The following is a 17,434-nucleotide window of genomic DNA, read 5'->3' on the forward strand; positions in this document are numbered from 1 at the left end:
GGCCCTGTAAATTGTTGAAAGAAAACAATGCGGTAAATCTATTTTTGACTTTTTAATGTTGATGAGGCAAGTGTTTTTTATTGTTATTATACATTACTTTTATATGATATTAAATGGTTTTAAGTATATCTGCATTCTTGGGAGTTTACTTTGGTCCTTGGTATTGATATAAAGGTATTAAGTGTGTTGTTACAATTGCCCCCGTATGCGTTACAATCGCCCCTGCATGTGGGGGCGATTGTAACGGAATCAATATTGTGACCCAAACGTTTTTTGTAAAAACATTTAATTACTGTTAACAAGTAGAACATAGATACAAGTGTCTTACAAAAAAAAAAAATCCAAATAGCTCAAGCGGTTTTTTAGTTATGTCATCAAAACCAAAAAGTGTTACAATTGCCCCCGGTCTCCCCTAATATAGACCCGTTAAAAGTAATAGAGCCGTGTCTTAACTTCACAATGGTCACTCCGCCCAGCAGCTTGTTGAGCTCCTCGTCGTTGCGGACAGCCAGCTGCCGGTGACTGGGGATGATACGGGTCTTCTTGTTGTCGCGGGCAGCGTTTCCAGCCAACTCCAGGATCTCTGCGGTCAGATACTCCAGCACAGCCGCCAGGTAGACGGGGGTACCGGCACTGACACGCTCCGCATAGTTTCCTTAGCGCAGCAGCCTGTGAACACGGCCAACTGGGAACTGGAGCCCAGCACGCGAGGAGCGGGTCTTTGCCTTGGCTCTGGGGGTTCTTCTGATAGCCTAAATGGTCCCACACCACCGACTTCGTCCTTTTCGCCGATTGGAAAAGTTCAGCATCGCCTCCTCCAGCCATGTTTGCAGTTTGGACGTGAGTGGATTTACACTGATTACTGACTTACTGACTGACTGACTGAGGCTGCCCCCCCAATAATTGTGCTGACTGCAGCAGCTGCACATGCATGATTTCAGAGTGTGTGCCAGTTAAAATGTATGACTGGCACAGAGTTATTTGAGAGTTTTGAGTTCCTGAAGTTTTCATTTATGAAACGTACCGTAGGTTACACCGTCGGCCTTTACCGTCGGAACGGAAAATGGGCGGTTAGTGACACCGTGACATTCTTTTACCGTGGTAAACCGTGACGCCGGTAACCGGCACATGCCTAAACTAACAAATGTCACATGACCCACGAACTGACAAAAAGCGATCCACAAATTTGCAAAACCAGTTTCACGTGTAAAAATGGATCCACAAATCCGTAAATACGACTTCACATGTATTTGCTGTGGTGATACTGTTAACATTTGTAAAACCTATAACATTTTTATGAGAAATTAAAGTGTGTGTTTACAAATCAAATCAAATCAACTTTATTTATATGGCACTTTTCATACAACAGTAACACAAAGTGCCTCACAGAGGTTAAAAACAACAAAGATCCAAAACAGAAAACAAAAAGAAAAGAGAAAACCCAACCCTCCCACCCCACATACAGATACGTGAATATACATACACGCACACACACACACACACACACACACACACAAGCTATCACTAAAGAGACATGGCCTAGCACCGAGACCCCAGGCAAGGAAAAAGCCTTGCAGAGTAAGTTACAGAGTAAGTTATGCGCATTTGCCAATCACGCTGTATTTTTGTGGATATGACTTTACACAACATAAATGTAAAAAAACATGTTTGTGGATAGTGAAATATTTGTGGATCGTGGTACACATTTGGAGATTGTCTTGTGTGGGTTACAAATAATAAAGTCCAATAAAAACATTCATATATATCTACAAGGCTGAATTGATACATTGAGGCTGAAACCAACCTGCGAGGAAGATAATGAGAGTAGGGATGTCCCCATCAAGTTTTTTTGCCTCTGAATGCTGATCCAAGTCAACTTTCAGCTCCCTGGCGATCTTTCTCGAGGCACATATCACCTAATTTAGGTGTTTGTGGTGAAATAAGGAGGTTTCATGCACATCATTTCTAGGGATGTCTCGATCAAGTTGTTTTGCCCCAGATCCGAGTCATTTAATATTGAGTATCTGCCGATACCAAGTCCCGATCAGATACTTCTGTTTTCCCAAATGATATAGCTGCACAGTGCAAACTTTAAGTACTTAGCTCAAGTTATTTAGCTCAATCAGATTTACAGTGGGGAAAATAAGTATCAATGCGTCAGCATGTTTTTCATATATTTCTACATATTTAACATATTTCTAGTGCAGCTATTCACATGCACAATTACAGCAGACATTGGTATTAATTCAATAAGACTATACAGATGAAGACATCATAACATTAAAATCCATTAAAAAAAACGTTATCTACAATAAAGTGAAATAACACAGGAAAGAAATTTTGAACACGCCAACTGAAATGTATTTGATAATTGGTGGAGAAGCCAGTGTTTGCAATGCAGCTTTTAAAATGCTTCCTGTATGAAGAAATTAATCTGTCACGGTGTTCAGATGGGATTTTGGTTCATTCTTCCACACAGACAGTCTTTAAATCTAGAAGATTCTGAGGGGCAGCTCAGCATTCCAGTACTTTTATTTTCTTCCTCTGGGACCAATATTAAGTCTCCTTTGTCGTATGTTTTGGGTCATTGTCCTGCTAAAGGTCCACCGGCATCTCATCCTCACCGTCCTGGTAGATGGCTAAGAAATTCCTCCATTCATTTTCCCTTTGATCATTTGGATTCTGCTGGTCCCATGAAATGATAAACAACCCCATACCATGATACTCCCACCTCCAAACTACACTGTATGTGTGGTATTTTTATTAATAATAATAATAATAATAATACATTTTATTTATCAGCGCCTTTCAAGACACTCAAGGTCACTGTACATAGAGGATAAATAAATAAAAACAATAAAGCAGCAATGATAAAACATTAAGAAGTTAGCAGCAGGCAATGACATTTAGTAGTGATAGGCTTGTTTAAACAGATATGTTTTGAGTTTGGATTTGAAAGTGTCCAGGGATTGAATATTTAGGATATCAGGTGGGAGGAAGATCCAGAGGCGGGGAGCCGAGTGGCTGAAGGTTCTGGACCCCTGGTGGTCAGGCAGGGACAGTGAGGCTGATTGAGGAGGAGGATCTGAGAGTCTGGCTGGGTGTGTGGATGTGGAAGAGGTCAGTGAGGTATGAAGGAGCGAGGTTATGGATGGCCTTGAATGTGAGCAGTAGGGTTTTGAATTGGATGCGGTATTGTATGGGAAGCCAGTGGAGTTGATGGAGGACAGGAGTGATGTGCTGGATGGATGGTGTTCTGGTGATGATCCGGGCGGCAGCATTTTGGACCAGTTGAAGTTTATGGATGGATTTGAGGGGGAGACCAGTGAGAAGGGTGCTGCAGTAATCCAGATGAGAGGTGACGAGGGAGTGGACCAGTATGGCGGTGCAGCTGGGTGTGAGGGAGGGACGAAGTTGATTGATATTGCGAAGATGGAAATATGCAGTCCGGGTGACGTTATTGATGTGGGTTTGGAATGATAGAGTACTGTCCAGAATGACACCCAGACTCCTAACCTGAGAGGAGGGGGAAACAGTGAAGTTGTCTAAGGAGGTGGAGAAACTGCTAGCTTTTGTGAGGGTGGACCAATGAGGAGAACCTCTGTGTTATCACTGTTCAGTTTGAGGAAGTTGACGGAGAGAGGGAGGGAGGTGGGCGAGAGGCTGGAGGTAGGTTTGGTGGAGAGATAGAGCTGGGTGTCATCCGCATAGCAATGAAACTGTATATTGTGTTTTCGAAAAATATGGCCAAGGGGGAGGAGATAGATAATGAAGAGGAGGGGACCAAGAACAGAGCCCGGGGGAACACCGGAGGAGAGGGGAGATGGCTGGGACGTGAAGGATTTTAACTGAATGAACTGAGTGCAGCCAGTGAGATATGATTTAAACCAGTCGAGGGGTGTGTTGGAGATTCCAATGGATGCCAGTCTGTCGAGGAGGATGGAGTGGGAGATGGTGTCTAAGGCTGCACTCAAGTTGAGGAGGATGAGGATGGGTAAAAGTCCGAAGTCAGCTGCAATCAGGAGGTCATTGGTGATTTTGATAAGGGCTGTTTCTATCCTGTGGTGAGGACGGAAGCCAGACTGGTCATATGTTGAGACATTTCTCCTCCAAACAGGGCACATCATATAACTAGCATTCCACTGGTTTCTCCAAAGGTTGTCCAGCGAAGTTAAAACAAACTCATGGGCAAAAACACAATACAGGAGAAATGGTTTTCACCCTAAAAATATCACACCTACAGTTTAATACACTTCTCAGAACGCTGGCTGGTGGCTTTCATTCTGGAGAGCTCGTTTGTAAAATCACACTTTTTTCCCACATTTTAATTGTTGAAATCTCTATCTCTTCTTGGGTAGTGTAGCATCTAGTTATCAAGAATGACCAACAGCAACAGAATAACTTGAGAAGCCTTTTAAAACATACTGTATTGTTTAGTCTGGAGTTAAACTGAATCTTGTGTGTTTTCAGAGCGCTGAGGAGACATGACGGACTGCAGAATCAAATAAGGGGCACGAAGAAGAGAGGAGCTGGTCTGACCTGACCTGAAGCGGATTTCATTCTAATCTGAATGATCTCAGTCCAGATCAGACCATATCAGACTAACTGGATCCCACCAGGTCCCCTAGGTGCCATCATCATTTGGGACATGGTGCACTGTAAAGAGAGCCCCTACTGGAATTTCCCTATCTCCAGGACAGGACCGCTGGCCTGTGTGTGTGTGTGTGTGTGTGTGTGTGTGTGTGTGTGTGTGTGTGTGGACTCCAGAGAAAGGTCTGCATTATAGATATAAATGTCCTTGACCAGCAAAATAAGTTTAAGTTCTTGTACAGTGCAGTCCTTTGATGTTTGATAAGTAACTGTGTGTGTGCGCGCGTGTGTGTCTGAGAAGCTGTAAGAAATAAAAAAGACATCAGTGTGAGTTTATACGTACTGTAAGCACTTGTCTTTGTCTCTCTGTAGTTGAATACTTTTCTATCATCTCATGAGGCAAAGGCCTAAAATGAGCAAGAAGAGCCCAATTTCTGTCAGGGTGCCTTGTATACACAATGCAGATGAACAAGAAGGTCAAAGATCAAAGACTTGAGGCCTCCAGGTATGATGTCACACAAATGAAATGCAAAATTGTAGTGGGATCTCGAAAGAAGCATTTTTCTATCATTCTGTTTGTCCCTGAGTTTTGTCTTTGTAAGGGTTTTCATAACTAATTTAAGAAAATCATAAAAGTTCATATAACATTTACTGAATTGTTCCATCCTCCAGTAGCTACCCTTACTAAACAGTGTCTATGGTGTTTTCACAGTGTTAATACTTATTGGCAAATTACCAAATGTACCTTGGGAACATCAGCATATTAGCTTTGTAATTGTAAAGGTGGATTTATACTTGTGTGTCAGCTCTATGCAGAACCTATGCCGTAGCCTATGCACATGGCCTACGCCGTTGTGAGTATTTATACTTGCATGGTGGTGTGTCTGTATCACTCTGCAGTTACACCTCCAAAACACTACACGCCGGTTAGGGTTGGGACTCGTTAGGATTTTAACGATTCCGATTCCTTCCAGATTCCTCTTACTGATTCCTACATTATATTCATTATACTTGCTATACTTAAACAAGTATATAATAAACACAAATGCAATCATACAAATACAAAAACTTTATTCTAACTGTTGCACAGTACAATTAGATGAAAATACACATTTGTGTGTGGTGTGTATTTCAGATTTAGAGCTTGTATCATCTCCCTGAGAATATTTAACAAAAAAAGTGATTCTCTGATTTCCACAGTAACACTAACCACAGCAATGTAATAACAAATAGCCTACTTATATGCTTGGGCACTGTTATTTACGTAACAACACCTGAACAGAACACACACACACATTGGCTGTTTCGGACCTCCCGCCGCCCGCCTCCGCCTTGATTAAACGCTGAAAATTAAATAAAAAAGGGAGACAAGTTTTCCTATTTTATCTTATTTTGTTATATTTCTCCCTCTCCCCTCGCTGGAAGCCTCGGACCTCCTGCCGGTCGCTCTCATCTCAAACAGGGAGGTCTCCCTCTCCGCTGAGCACCCACGGCGCACGCCCGGTCTGTTAAATAGCCTGTAACCATAACAACTGTGTGACACAAACTCAGTGCTTTAGTCATTAAATAATGTCGGGCTCGGTCGGGTTCGGACAGAAATATGCGGCCCGTGCCGCACTCTAATGGAAATGCACGTGACAGGTTTTTTTTTACAATCTAGGAACCGTTTGCAGGAACCTTTAGTCCAAATGTGATGGAACCGGTTCCGGAACCAGAACTTTGGACCCAGTTCCAAAAAAGAACCGGATCCGGATCCCAACCTAACGGCGGTGGAGTTTCTGTAAAAACACACATTAAACATGGCTTAATACCGACAATTTGATACACCAGTACACAAATCGTCGTTATCATAACTGGCAGGATTCACAGAAAAAACACTTGTCTATTGCTGGATACATTTTACAAATACAAAGACAACATGCTTATGTTATTAACACAAGCCTATGGCATTTTATATTGTATAAATTAGCCTAGTGGCTAGTAGAGTTTCCTCTACTCACATGAAGCCAGGGACAACAGCAACATTTAACCAAGGTAATGTTACAAAATTCAGCTCTAGGTTCACAGACAAAACAACTGTCTTACACTTAACACTTTTCCAAACAAATACAACATGCTAACATTATTAACACAAGCCCATGGCATTTTACATTGTATGACTTAGCTCAACAACTGGCTGAGATTTCCTCTACTCATAAGAAGCCAGGATAAATCACACACACAAGACTTAAAATGCTATTTTTGTGGAGGCTTTTTTTTGTCTTCACAATTTATTGTTTCTTATCTGTGAAATAAAAGTAAATAAAAGCTTTGTTTTCACTGAGGGAAATGGTTTCAGCTTACAAAAAAAAGCCCAGGAGGTCTGCGTCACTGCAGTGTGTAGTTACATTTCTGAAGAGCTGCACATCGGGCTACATCGTAGGTCACTGCGTAGGTTCTGCGTCATAGGTATGGCATCAATTCAATGTAGAAGTATAAATCCTGCTTAAGAATACTAGCATGCTAATGTTAGCAATGAGCTCCAAGGAACTTTGTGCCAAAGTACTTGTCTTATTTATTTAGCACCAAGCCTTTCGGTAAAAGTATAATACTTTAATTTCATGTCAGAAGTATTGGAAACCATTGGCTGCGTTGAATGTGGGAAAAAGTTTACCTTAATATTTTGTAAAAAGGTAATGGCTACCTTGAAAAGACAGAAAAAAAATATACAGTTAGGCCCAGAAATATTTGGACAGTGACACAATTTTCATGATTTGGGCTCTGCATGCCACCACATTAGATTTGAAATGAAACAACTGAGATGCAATTGAAGTGCAGACTTTCAGGTTTAATCCAAGGGGTTTAACAAAAATATCCTATGAAAGGTTGGAACCATTTTCCAACAAAGTCTCCTCATTTAAGGGGCTCAAACGTACTTTGACAAATTAAAATTACCATAAATACAATGTTCATTTTTAATACTTTGTTGAAAATCCTTTGCAGGCAATGACTGCCTGACGTCTGGAATCCATGGACATCACCAAACGCTGGGTTTCCCCCTTTGTGATGCTTTGCCAGGCCTTTACTGCAGCTGTCTTCAGTTGTTGCTTGTTTGTGGGTCTTTCTGCCGTAAGTTTTGTCTTAAGCAAGTGAAATGCATGCTTGATGGGTTGAGATCTGGGGCCTCATGTACAAAGGGTGCGTATGCACAAAAACGTGGCATACGTCCTTTTCCACGGCAAAGTTCAGATGTATCAAGAGTGAAATGACCGTGGAAACGTGCGGTGCCTCACGCCAACTTCATGGCTGGCGTACGCACGTTTCTACAGCTGTTGATCCTTTGGCAACACCTAGAGGTGATGCTGGGAAACTTATAATAAATAAATGTGAAAACAATTAGTCCTCAGCCATCACAGGATGAATTTGTTTATGTCAACAGGAAGCATTTTCATTCGATCAATGTACAGATCATATGTGATGCGCAAATGCAATTAACCAACATTGTGGCGAGGTGGCCTGGTTCAACGCATGATTCATTCATTCTGAGTAACAGCATGGTTGGGAACAGACTACAAGCTGGCACTGTGCGTGATGGGTGGCTTCTTGGTGAGTAAATAATTTATTTGTTTAATTGTCCTAATATTAATCCCCCTGATGCGCATTGAGCATGTGCGCCCCCAAATATAATCCTGTCTTTACAGCATCAGTGCCAGTAAGTGGTTAAAGTTAGTGACTTACTGTTTTTTGCTGGTCAAACTACAGCTTCAGAGCTTTCTAACAAGCCCCTGATTGTTTCTGTGTGTAAAGTACTCATGTCAATAAACCCGTGCATAATGTGTGAAATTTCTTAATCAGCCTCACCTTTTCCCTGGCGCTCTTCTGCATTCATTCATGAACATTTATGCATGAACCTCTATCTTATAGGGCTGTGAGCAGGCTATATGACCTGTATGAACACATTTGTTGTAATTTATACAAAGTTATAGGTATACACCTTGGGGGTAATCCGAGTCACCCACATGTGCTCCCACCACCCCTGAGAGAGCAGTGTCACCCACAACTGCGGCGACTCACTGTTCGAACGGGGTGAGCTCCTCCTTTTGTGCGTACAACGTTTTCTGGATTTAAGCGTACGCCATGTTTCAGAAGGAAATCCACACAAGTCTTTGTACGTGAGGCCCCTGGTGATTGACTCGGCCATTGCAGAATATTCCACTTTTTTGCCTTAAAAAACTCCTGGGATGCTTTCGCAGTATGTTTTTGGTCAGCACCGTCCAATCAACTTTGCTGTGTTTGGCTGAATCTGAGCAGAAAGTATACCCCTATACACTTCAGAATTCATCCAGCTGCTTCTGTCTTCTGTCACATCATCAATAAACAATAGTGACCCAGTCCCAATGTAAGCCATGCCTGTCCATGCTATCACACTGCCTCCACCATGTTTTACAGAAGATGTGGTGTGCTTTGGATCATGAGCCATTCCAAGCCTTCTTCTTACTTTCTTCTTCCCATCATTCTGGTACAGGTTGATCTTGGTTTCATCTGTCCAAAGAATGCTGTTCCAGAACTGGGCTGACTTCTTTAGAAGTTTTTTGGCAAAATTTAATCTGGCCTTTCTATTTTTGAGGCTGATTAATGGTTTGCACCTTGTGGTGAACCCTCTGTATTTGCTCTCATGAAGTCTTCTCGTTATGGTAGACTTAGATACTGATACACCTACTTCCTAGAGAGTGTTCTTCACTTGGGTGGATGTTGTAAAGGGGTTTTTCTTCACCATTGAAGAAAATGTGTCCTGCAATCATCCACCACTGTACTTCTGTGAATGTCCAGGCCTTTTTTGTTCTCAGAATGTACCTGTTGATTTGGCCACTCCTAACATTTCCGCTATCTCTCTGGTGGATTTCTTCTTTTTTTCAGCCTAAGGATGGTCTGTTTCACCTCCATTGAGAGCTCCTTTGACCGTATGTTGTGGATTCACAGCAACAGCTTCCAAATGCAAATGCCACACCTGGAATCAACTCCAGACCTTTTACCTGCATAATTGATGATGGATTAATGAGGGAATAGCCCATGCAGACCATGAAATAGTATTTGAGTCAACTGTCCAATTACCGTTGGTCCCTAGAAAAAGAGGTGGGTACATATTAAAGAGCTGTAATTCCTCAACCCTCCAATTTGGATGTGAATACCCTCAAATTAAAGCTGCGAGTCTGCACTTTAAGCCCGTGTTGATTATATAACTGAATATCTTGAATATGTTTTAGTAAACAGCTAAAATAACAAAACTTGTGTCAGTGCTTAAATATATATGGACCTGACTGTACTTCATAAATTTCTGTAACAAGGTAATGCAGATGTAAAGTTTTTGTATTATAAGAGAATGAATGGAAAACAATCCTTAAAGGTTGACAAAATTCAACTCCCTTGCCTTTGCATAGCCAGGAATTTTTTTTGCAGCCCAAGCAGCATAGTCAGCACTATGTGACTCAAGTTGCCAGCCTTTTTGTATGTGGGGGCCATGTGGGTACTAAATGGGCTGAAAAATTGCCCCTATATGGGATTGTCCACAAGTTCCATATTGACCCCATGCCAATTGCCCACATGGGTGGATTTACCCAAGTGGGCTTCACATAGGTTATGCTGGGGCTACCTGGGTAGCAAGTGGGTATGGGTCCAAAGTGGGCACCTTATGTGGGACTTACATAGGCAAACCCACCCTTGTAAGCAATTGGCATGGGGCAGTTATGGAACCCGTATACAGGGCCTATTTTTCAACCTTTTTACTACCCTCATGGGTCCTACATACAAACATTGGTTGGGTTACAGCAGGAAGAGTATAGGAGAAATGGCAGAATGTGCAGGTTAAGGTGGGGGAAAAAAATAACTTTTTTTTCTTTTTCAAAAAAAGGAAAGGTAAGAAGTTAGCCTATGTACTATATTTTCAGTAATCTAGTGCCTTTGTTTAGCTAGTGGGCCATACTCATCTGATCCCATAGCACACATTTGTAGTGAGTGAGTGAGTGAGTGAAAAAAACCCCTATTAATATTCCAATGAACCAATGTTAACATTAAGACATTGAACATTTTTTTCCAACTCTTAACTTTTTTCCAACAACAATTATGATGTCAGTTACAAAGTCATCTGTACTCAATATCAGTAATTACCAACAGCAAGTAATATTTTAAACATTACAAATTTATATTGTGGTGAGTTAAAAACTATAAAGGAGGATTAGGGCCATGTTAAAGAAAAAAATATGATCAGATTTCAAGAATAAAGTTGTAATATTATGAGAATAATGTTATAAATTGACAAAAATAAAGTTGTAATATGATGAGAATAAAGTTGTGAATCTATGAGAATAGTCATAATATTACCAGAGTAAAGTCATAATATTATGAGAATAAAGTTGTGAATCCATGAGAATAAAGTCATAATATTACCAGAATAAAGTTGTAAATCTACGAGAATAAAGTCGTACATCTAAGAGAACAAAGTTGAAATATTATGAGATTAAACTCGTAATTTTAGGGATAAAAAAGCCATAGATTAAGACCAGAAAGTTGGGTGACATCGTATAAAAAGCGACAAAATGTGTACAAACAGTGTTGGGGGTAACGGTAATATCCGTTTTAGCAGTACCAAAGTAGGCCTAATATAACGTGTTACCAACAGGATTTCAGGTGATATTATTACATCTACAATGTCGTGAAACGCATTATTGTTTTCATTGATCCACACCACATCCGCCAGTGCGCCACCAGAAAAATTATCCACTGATGTTTGTTGTGTCATATTACAGACAGCATTACAGAAGGGTGCCGCTGCACTGTGCATCAAAATGTTCAATGTGTTTCCATTCATATACCTGCAGTGCATCCCGTTCTGTTTTGTGTCCTAAGGATGCCTGAAAGCAGCGAGGATAAGGAGCTGGCCTCAGGTGGGTTTTTCCTCTTCCCAGTGATCAACACATCTGGGTGAAGCCATCATATGTGCGTTAGTATGTTGAATGTTTTCCCATTCACACCTCAAGCCAGCACACAGTCCTATTCTTCCGTATAACTCTCTCTCCGGTGCTGCTGGAGTAGGCCAGTGCATTGGGAACCGGCAGGTGGGTCTTCTAGTTCCGGTGTATTAATACGCGCTCGTCTTAGTTACCGACACCGCACGCCATTCCGTTTGTTGTGCTAACCTGAGCATTTGTGTGTTGTGTCTCATATGATAGGCCAAAAATATTGATCCCTATCTCATAATTAAACAGACTTTAATCCTATGTCTGCCTGTCCCTGTGTCCAAGGCTATTAGTTTTTTTTTTTAGCCTATTTAATTGTTCTATATCATTACACTGTTGTTTTTATAATCAGTTTTTAAGTTACACGTTATAATGTAAATTTGTAGATGTAATGTAACTATACATTTTTCAAAGATTAGGATGTACTTTCAACACAGGATGCCGAATGCATTAAAAAAAAAAGCATCAAAATAAAGTTTATTTGTAGAAATAAACCTCCAGGGGTGGATTCCTCCAAGCGCCCTGTCAGAGGCTGGGGTTAAGCCCCCAGTAGCCTCAGATCCTCTAAACACACCCACCCCTTTGGGTAATGCAGGTGTAATAATGTAACTTTGACAAAAAAAATAATACAGACTTTATGTTTGGTGGCATTAATCACACGCAATTTTCAAGAGTCTGCTAACTGAATAGACCTGAAACAAATGGCTTCGTTGAAGGTAGGAAAAAATATACATACATTTGTTGTTTTGGAGCTAAAACTTACAGAAACCATGGTATGGTTCTTTAACTTTGTTGGAGAGAAGTGAGCGAATCCTAAAATGACAGTGCCATCCAATTGGCAGTTGTTCCTTTGTTCTTTCATTCACTTAACTGTGTACACACAGGGGTGTTGTAGTGAGTCTGGTTTTGTTTGCAATATTTTGCTTTTAAGTAATTAGTACTATAACTAAATTAAAATTAGCTGTATAATCAGATTGAAAGACTGGACTTGATGTATACAAAAGAAATAGCTGAAGCTTCCTGAAGCTTCTCTCACCTATGTAAACACTGATAGTCTTTAGATTTTACTGTGTATACTACCCTGTGCAACCCACATTATTTTCATAATGATATATATAGGCAAAAATGCTGTCTGTTGCTTCTTTAAATGGGCAAAGTGGTTAAGTTTACCCCTGCACTAGGATTTGTCCATAAACAGAGCCAAGAGGTTCAAGAAAGGGAAATTAATGTTCCAACAATGAAAGAAATAAAGAAAACTAACTGCGTAAAAAAAAACAATCAAAAGGCACATGAGGGAGGCATGGATTAAGAGGGCCGGGAGCCACAGAGACTCCTTTTGCATAGGGTCTAGAATTTGGTGCTACACCCCTGTGTACACAGTCTATTTCCTTGCCTCTAAATTGGTATTCCTGGAGTGTTCTGTTGCACCTTGTGCATTGTAATGCTTCTTTTCCTCATCTCTCTGAGTGGAGGGTGTAAGGAGGGATGTGCTCCTTGGTCATGAAGCATTGTGGGAAATTCATTCTGCAGTGGTGGAATCCACTCCTCCATCATTAGTTTTCTGTCTGTGCCTTGGGATCTCTCTTCCACTGTCTTTAAAATAATTTGTCCTGCCTGTGAATGACTCCAGCAGGTGGAAGATGTTTTTGTGGCTGACATATCTAGGCCAAGCACGAATGCTGCTGCAGCAGTAACAGGTATTCCTACACCAGGAAAAGAGAGCTGGAGGAAAGAACACAGTAGATGTTATCAAGAACAGAAATGGAGAGAGAAAAGAAAAGATCAGTGGAAAAAAACACACCAAATCCACTGAAGTTAGGGTTGGTTTGATTTGGAGCCCTGGGACTGTCAGCCTCCTGTGGGATGGAATCCTTCAGTCAGGCCAGTTTTTCTTAGAATCTAACCCACACTGTTCAAATACCCAACAAAAGACAACAACAGTCATCAGCGTTCCATATGAAATAGGTTAACTGTAAATTATCAAAGAGTACAAGTAAACAGAGCTGGTCTGGGGAGCAACTGCTTAGTTGCACCAGCTGTAACTGGGAGTCAAAATTAAGCTGTGTGTGATTGTAATGTTGTGTTGACACCCAATGTGATGCAAATTTTTACTCACGAGTTTGAACGCTCAAATATTTTGTGTTGACTTGCTTCATATGTGCAAATAACTAGTGTCATATGCGCATGAAATTGCATGCATGCAAGTACCCAAAACACAAACATTTCTGTGAGAGGGGACAGACTCCCTCCAACCAACATTAGACGTTAGTTAGACGTTAGACTATATTACGAGGGTTGCTGCTTTGTATCTGCTGTGGAAGGCCCAGAACCGTTGGAGATCCATACGCCACCATGTCTGGGTTAGGCTTGTGCTGATTTTCGGTCCGGTTTAAGAGCTCCACCCGGTTTAATTCACGTCAACCGGATAAACCGGAGGAGGAAAAAAAAAAAGAACAAAAGCTTTTCACATTGGCGGCGTGTCAAGGGACTATATTCAACTTATCTTACATTGTAACATGCATTATGACAACTTAAAAAGGTTCATCTTTGTTTATAAATGAAGTGGAGGAGCCTACAAGTGTTTTGTTTAGTTTGTCTCAGAGGCTTCAGAGGGACTCCGCAGCTCCGCTCCGCTCAGCTGTCTGCTGCTGTTGCCAGAGATCAAATTTCATTGGGGCGGGGAAAAGTGCGAGGGAGTCAGCAGTCATTCAGTTTGTTGCCCTAGTAACCCGTTTCCACTGAAGAAGTTCCTGGTACTATTTGGGGGGCTGGAACTACTACAGGAACGTCCTCTCGCTCGGCCCTCTCAACCGCCATGTCTCCACTGAGAGAGCGGAGTCGGAGGCAAGGCTATTCAAGAGAAGGCTGAGACACAGGGTCAGACATGGGGGAATTGCACATGCGCAGTAAAATCTGGTCTGCACTTCCTCAAAGGCTCAGTAGATGGCGTGAGACCGCGGAATAAGGGGGATGCGCGTGTCTATATGTGCATGCATGTCATTTTCACAGCTTATTACTGGACTGTCACTGGTGGCCTGCATTGTGGGTGAGAATGACAGAGATGCAATTCCGACAACTTCAGGCAGCCGCCGTCCAAAAGTCCAAGCAGACCGCACCAAGCGCACTCCTTGATCGCCTGAGCGGATCCTGCGCTTTTTATCCAGCGCCCCTGCTGTCACCCTCCAGCATCGCAGCTCAAGATACACTGCGCATGTGCAATCCCCCCATGTTTGACCCCGTGTCTCAGCCTTCTCTTGAATAGCCTTGGTCGGAGGAAGGCTCCTTGGTGTCCTTCTGCGTCTTCTTCTTCTTGTGTAACCTTGTGTGTATTGGCGGTTAATACAGCATTACCGCCACTTAGTGGATTGGAAGCACATTACACCTATAATGGGCTTTTATTGGATAAAATAGCTCAAATGCGACCCTCAGTGGTAAAATTAGGTATAAAATTCGATATATCAGTTCGGTTAGATATTTGGCTTTAAATCAAACCGGTTGGAAAATTTTCAAACCGGCACAAGCCTAGTCTGGGTCCATTGGATGCTCCAGAGGCACACAGCTCACAGTACTTCACCACCTTTCTCCAGGAGCTGCGCCTGGATGATGGCTGCTAGTTCAGGCTGGCCAGCACCCAGTTTGACAACCTGTTGGCAGGGTTTCAGCAGCAATCTGACTTCATCCAGTCACTTGCCCCCTTAACTCTGAGTCCGGAATTGTAAAATGTCACTTCGATGAGGTTGTCAGTCAGTCAGGGAGAGATCACAGGCTGAAACTGTCATTTCATCCTCACATGCAGCCGTTATGGTCAAGCTGCATGTAGCCTGCAGAGTTTAACTGAAAAGGAGTGAAGTACTTTCACTGCACGCGACATAATGTGGTCCTGTGTATCTTGGAAGGTGAGAACCAGACATATAATTAGCATTACCATGAACCTTTTCATTCCCTCTGAATGGGTGAGTGTTTCCATGTGAACAGGTTTCTCAGTCACTCAGATCATCACACTAAGTGTGCTATACAAAGTTTTGATGCAAATATTCAACAACACATCGTCACTGTCGATGTCTGAACTACCACATAAAAGTGACATTTTACAATTCTTCACATTATAAACTAAAAAAAAAAGATTTTGTCTCTTAATTAATGTTAATGTTATTTTAAAATTGAAGTCTCTTAATGAAGTTATTTTCATAACATTTCTCATTATTCTGAGAGACTAACTCAATATTTTCAGATAGGGGAGACCTGGGCCAATTGTAACAACATTTTAGGTTTTCCTTAATAACTAATGTGTTTATAACACTGATGCTGCAGCAGATAAAGGTGGTCATTTTAATAACTTAAATACTGCTGGGTGGCTTATTGTAACCTGTAATAATATAACCTAGCAACAAATTTATATTATTGTACAAAAATACTATAACTAATGGGCCAAACTAAATCTTTAAAATAAAAGTAGTGCAATAAAAGTGTAATAATCACATCTGAAGTTGGCAGGCATCCGGAAGGCTTTCGGATGGCGTGGGAAATTTGAAGTGGCTGCATCTGTATATACAGTGTTTCCCACACACTGGATGTGTTTACATGGACAGTTTCCCTTTTCATTTGGAATGAAAGTTCATCAACCGGTTTCCATTCGCCAAAGCACGGTCTTCTATCTCCCTTCTTCAACCTTCTACCTCCCTTCTCCTCCTCAACAGACGAAGCATTAGCAGAACAAGGTTGTTGTTGTACTGCTGCTTCAATAATATAAGCAAAACAAGCCCGAAAAAGGCACTAAGAATGTCATCATCAAGCATCTTGTTATCCAGTACGATGACTACAGTGTTTTCTTCCGGTAAACGTAAACATGTAACATCCACCCCACCCCCCCATCCAATCAGAAACCTTCCCTGCCCCAAACCTTGCGCGGACCCGAATAAAGGCCATTTAAATTAAATTAAACTGATCTAAACCCTCATTCGGAATGAATATTTCCCATGTAACTACCTGGAAAAACTTTAATTCCGAATGATTTCATTCAGATTTATTTCATTCTGAATGAGAAGCCATCATGTAACCGCACCCACTGACTAATTTACCCTGCCATAGTCTCCAAAAATCGGCCAGATATAAAATGCCTCCGGTAAATGAACGTCACTCTGTAGCGCGCCGGCTGGAGCGCCTACTGAGAATTCTTTGGCTCAACCCTCCCCCTCACTCCCTCTCACCCTCCCGGGCCTCACCACAGACGTCGTTCTCCTAGCGTTAGCGTGAGCTTGAGTTGATAAGAGCAGAACGCATAAGCGGAATACTGAGGAATACTGACATCCACTTCATGAAGCATTCTTGAAAACACCCGGAAAACATCAGTAGAGAATTGTGTGGCTGTATTTAAGACAACTCTGAGCCTGCACGGCAACACACAGCACCATTGAAGTAAGCTCTGAAAACTTTTTCTTTCTCATGTGGGGTGTTTTATTTCGAAAATTGACTGGATACTCTTGTCTTTTCTGCGCATGACTTCCTGTTTGACTCATCCCAGATAGCACACATACATCTGGCCGACGTCGGCCTGAGGACTACACATCGGCCCTGAATTTATAACGTCTGACAAGCGTCGGCCGCATGGGCGGATATCTTTAAATTTAATACTCTTATGTCCCAGCTCATCAAACGTCTCTGTTACGTCGGCTTTGGGTTGGCCATAGAATGTCTGCCCACATACGGAAGTCGCCACTGAAGGCGGAATTTCATCTCCGCGGTGTTTGTTTGGAACTGAGCTCGCAGGACACAGCATCTCATCGCAGTTGGTTTCAGGTAAGCTCTACTGGAATAAATTGGCAGAAAATAGCTTTGTTGTTTCTTCTGTGACC

General features: G+C 41.8%; 1 protein-coding gene and 1 pseudogene across 4 annotated transcripts in view; one reads left to right on the forward strand and one right to left on the reverse strand.

The window, feature by feature from the left end:
• Positions 1-8,420, forward strand: part of ipo8 (importin 8) — a 100,998-nt gene extending 92,578 nt beyond the window's left edge. For 3 of the 4 annotated variants that reach the window (XM_050036048.1, XM_050036049.1, XM_050036050.1), the window contains exon 25: positions 4,471-4,923. In XM_050036048.1, coding sequence (XP_049892005.1) covers position 4,471 — 1 coding nt within the window. In that variant the 3' untranslated portion in view covers positions 4,472-4,923. Of the gene's footprint in view, positions 1-4,470; positions 5,096-7,572 lie in introns of those variants that run through there. The other variant, XR_007569345.1, reaches the window with a different exon arrangement.
• Positions 341-1,130, reverse strand: LOC126384955 (histone H2A-beta, sperm-like; annotated as a pseudogene).
• Positions 8,421-17,434: the final 9,014 nt, after the last annotated feature.

Source organism: Epinephelus moara, chromosome 23 (genome assembly GCF_006386435.1).
Source record: "Epinephelus moara isolate mb chromosome 23, YSFRI_EMoa_1.0, whole genome shotgun sequence".
NCBI lineage: Eukaryota > Metazoa > Chordata > Actinopteri > Perciformes > Serranidae > Epinephelus > Epinephelus moara.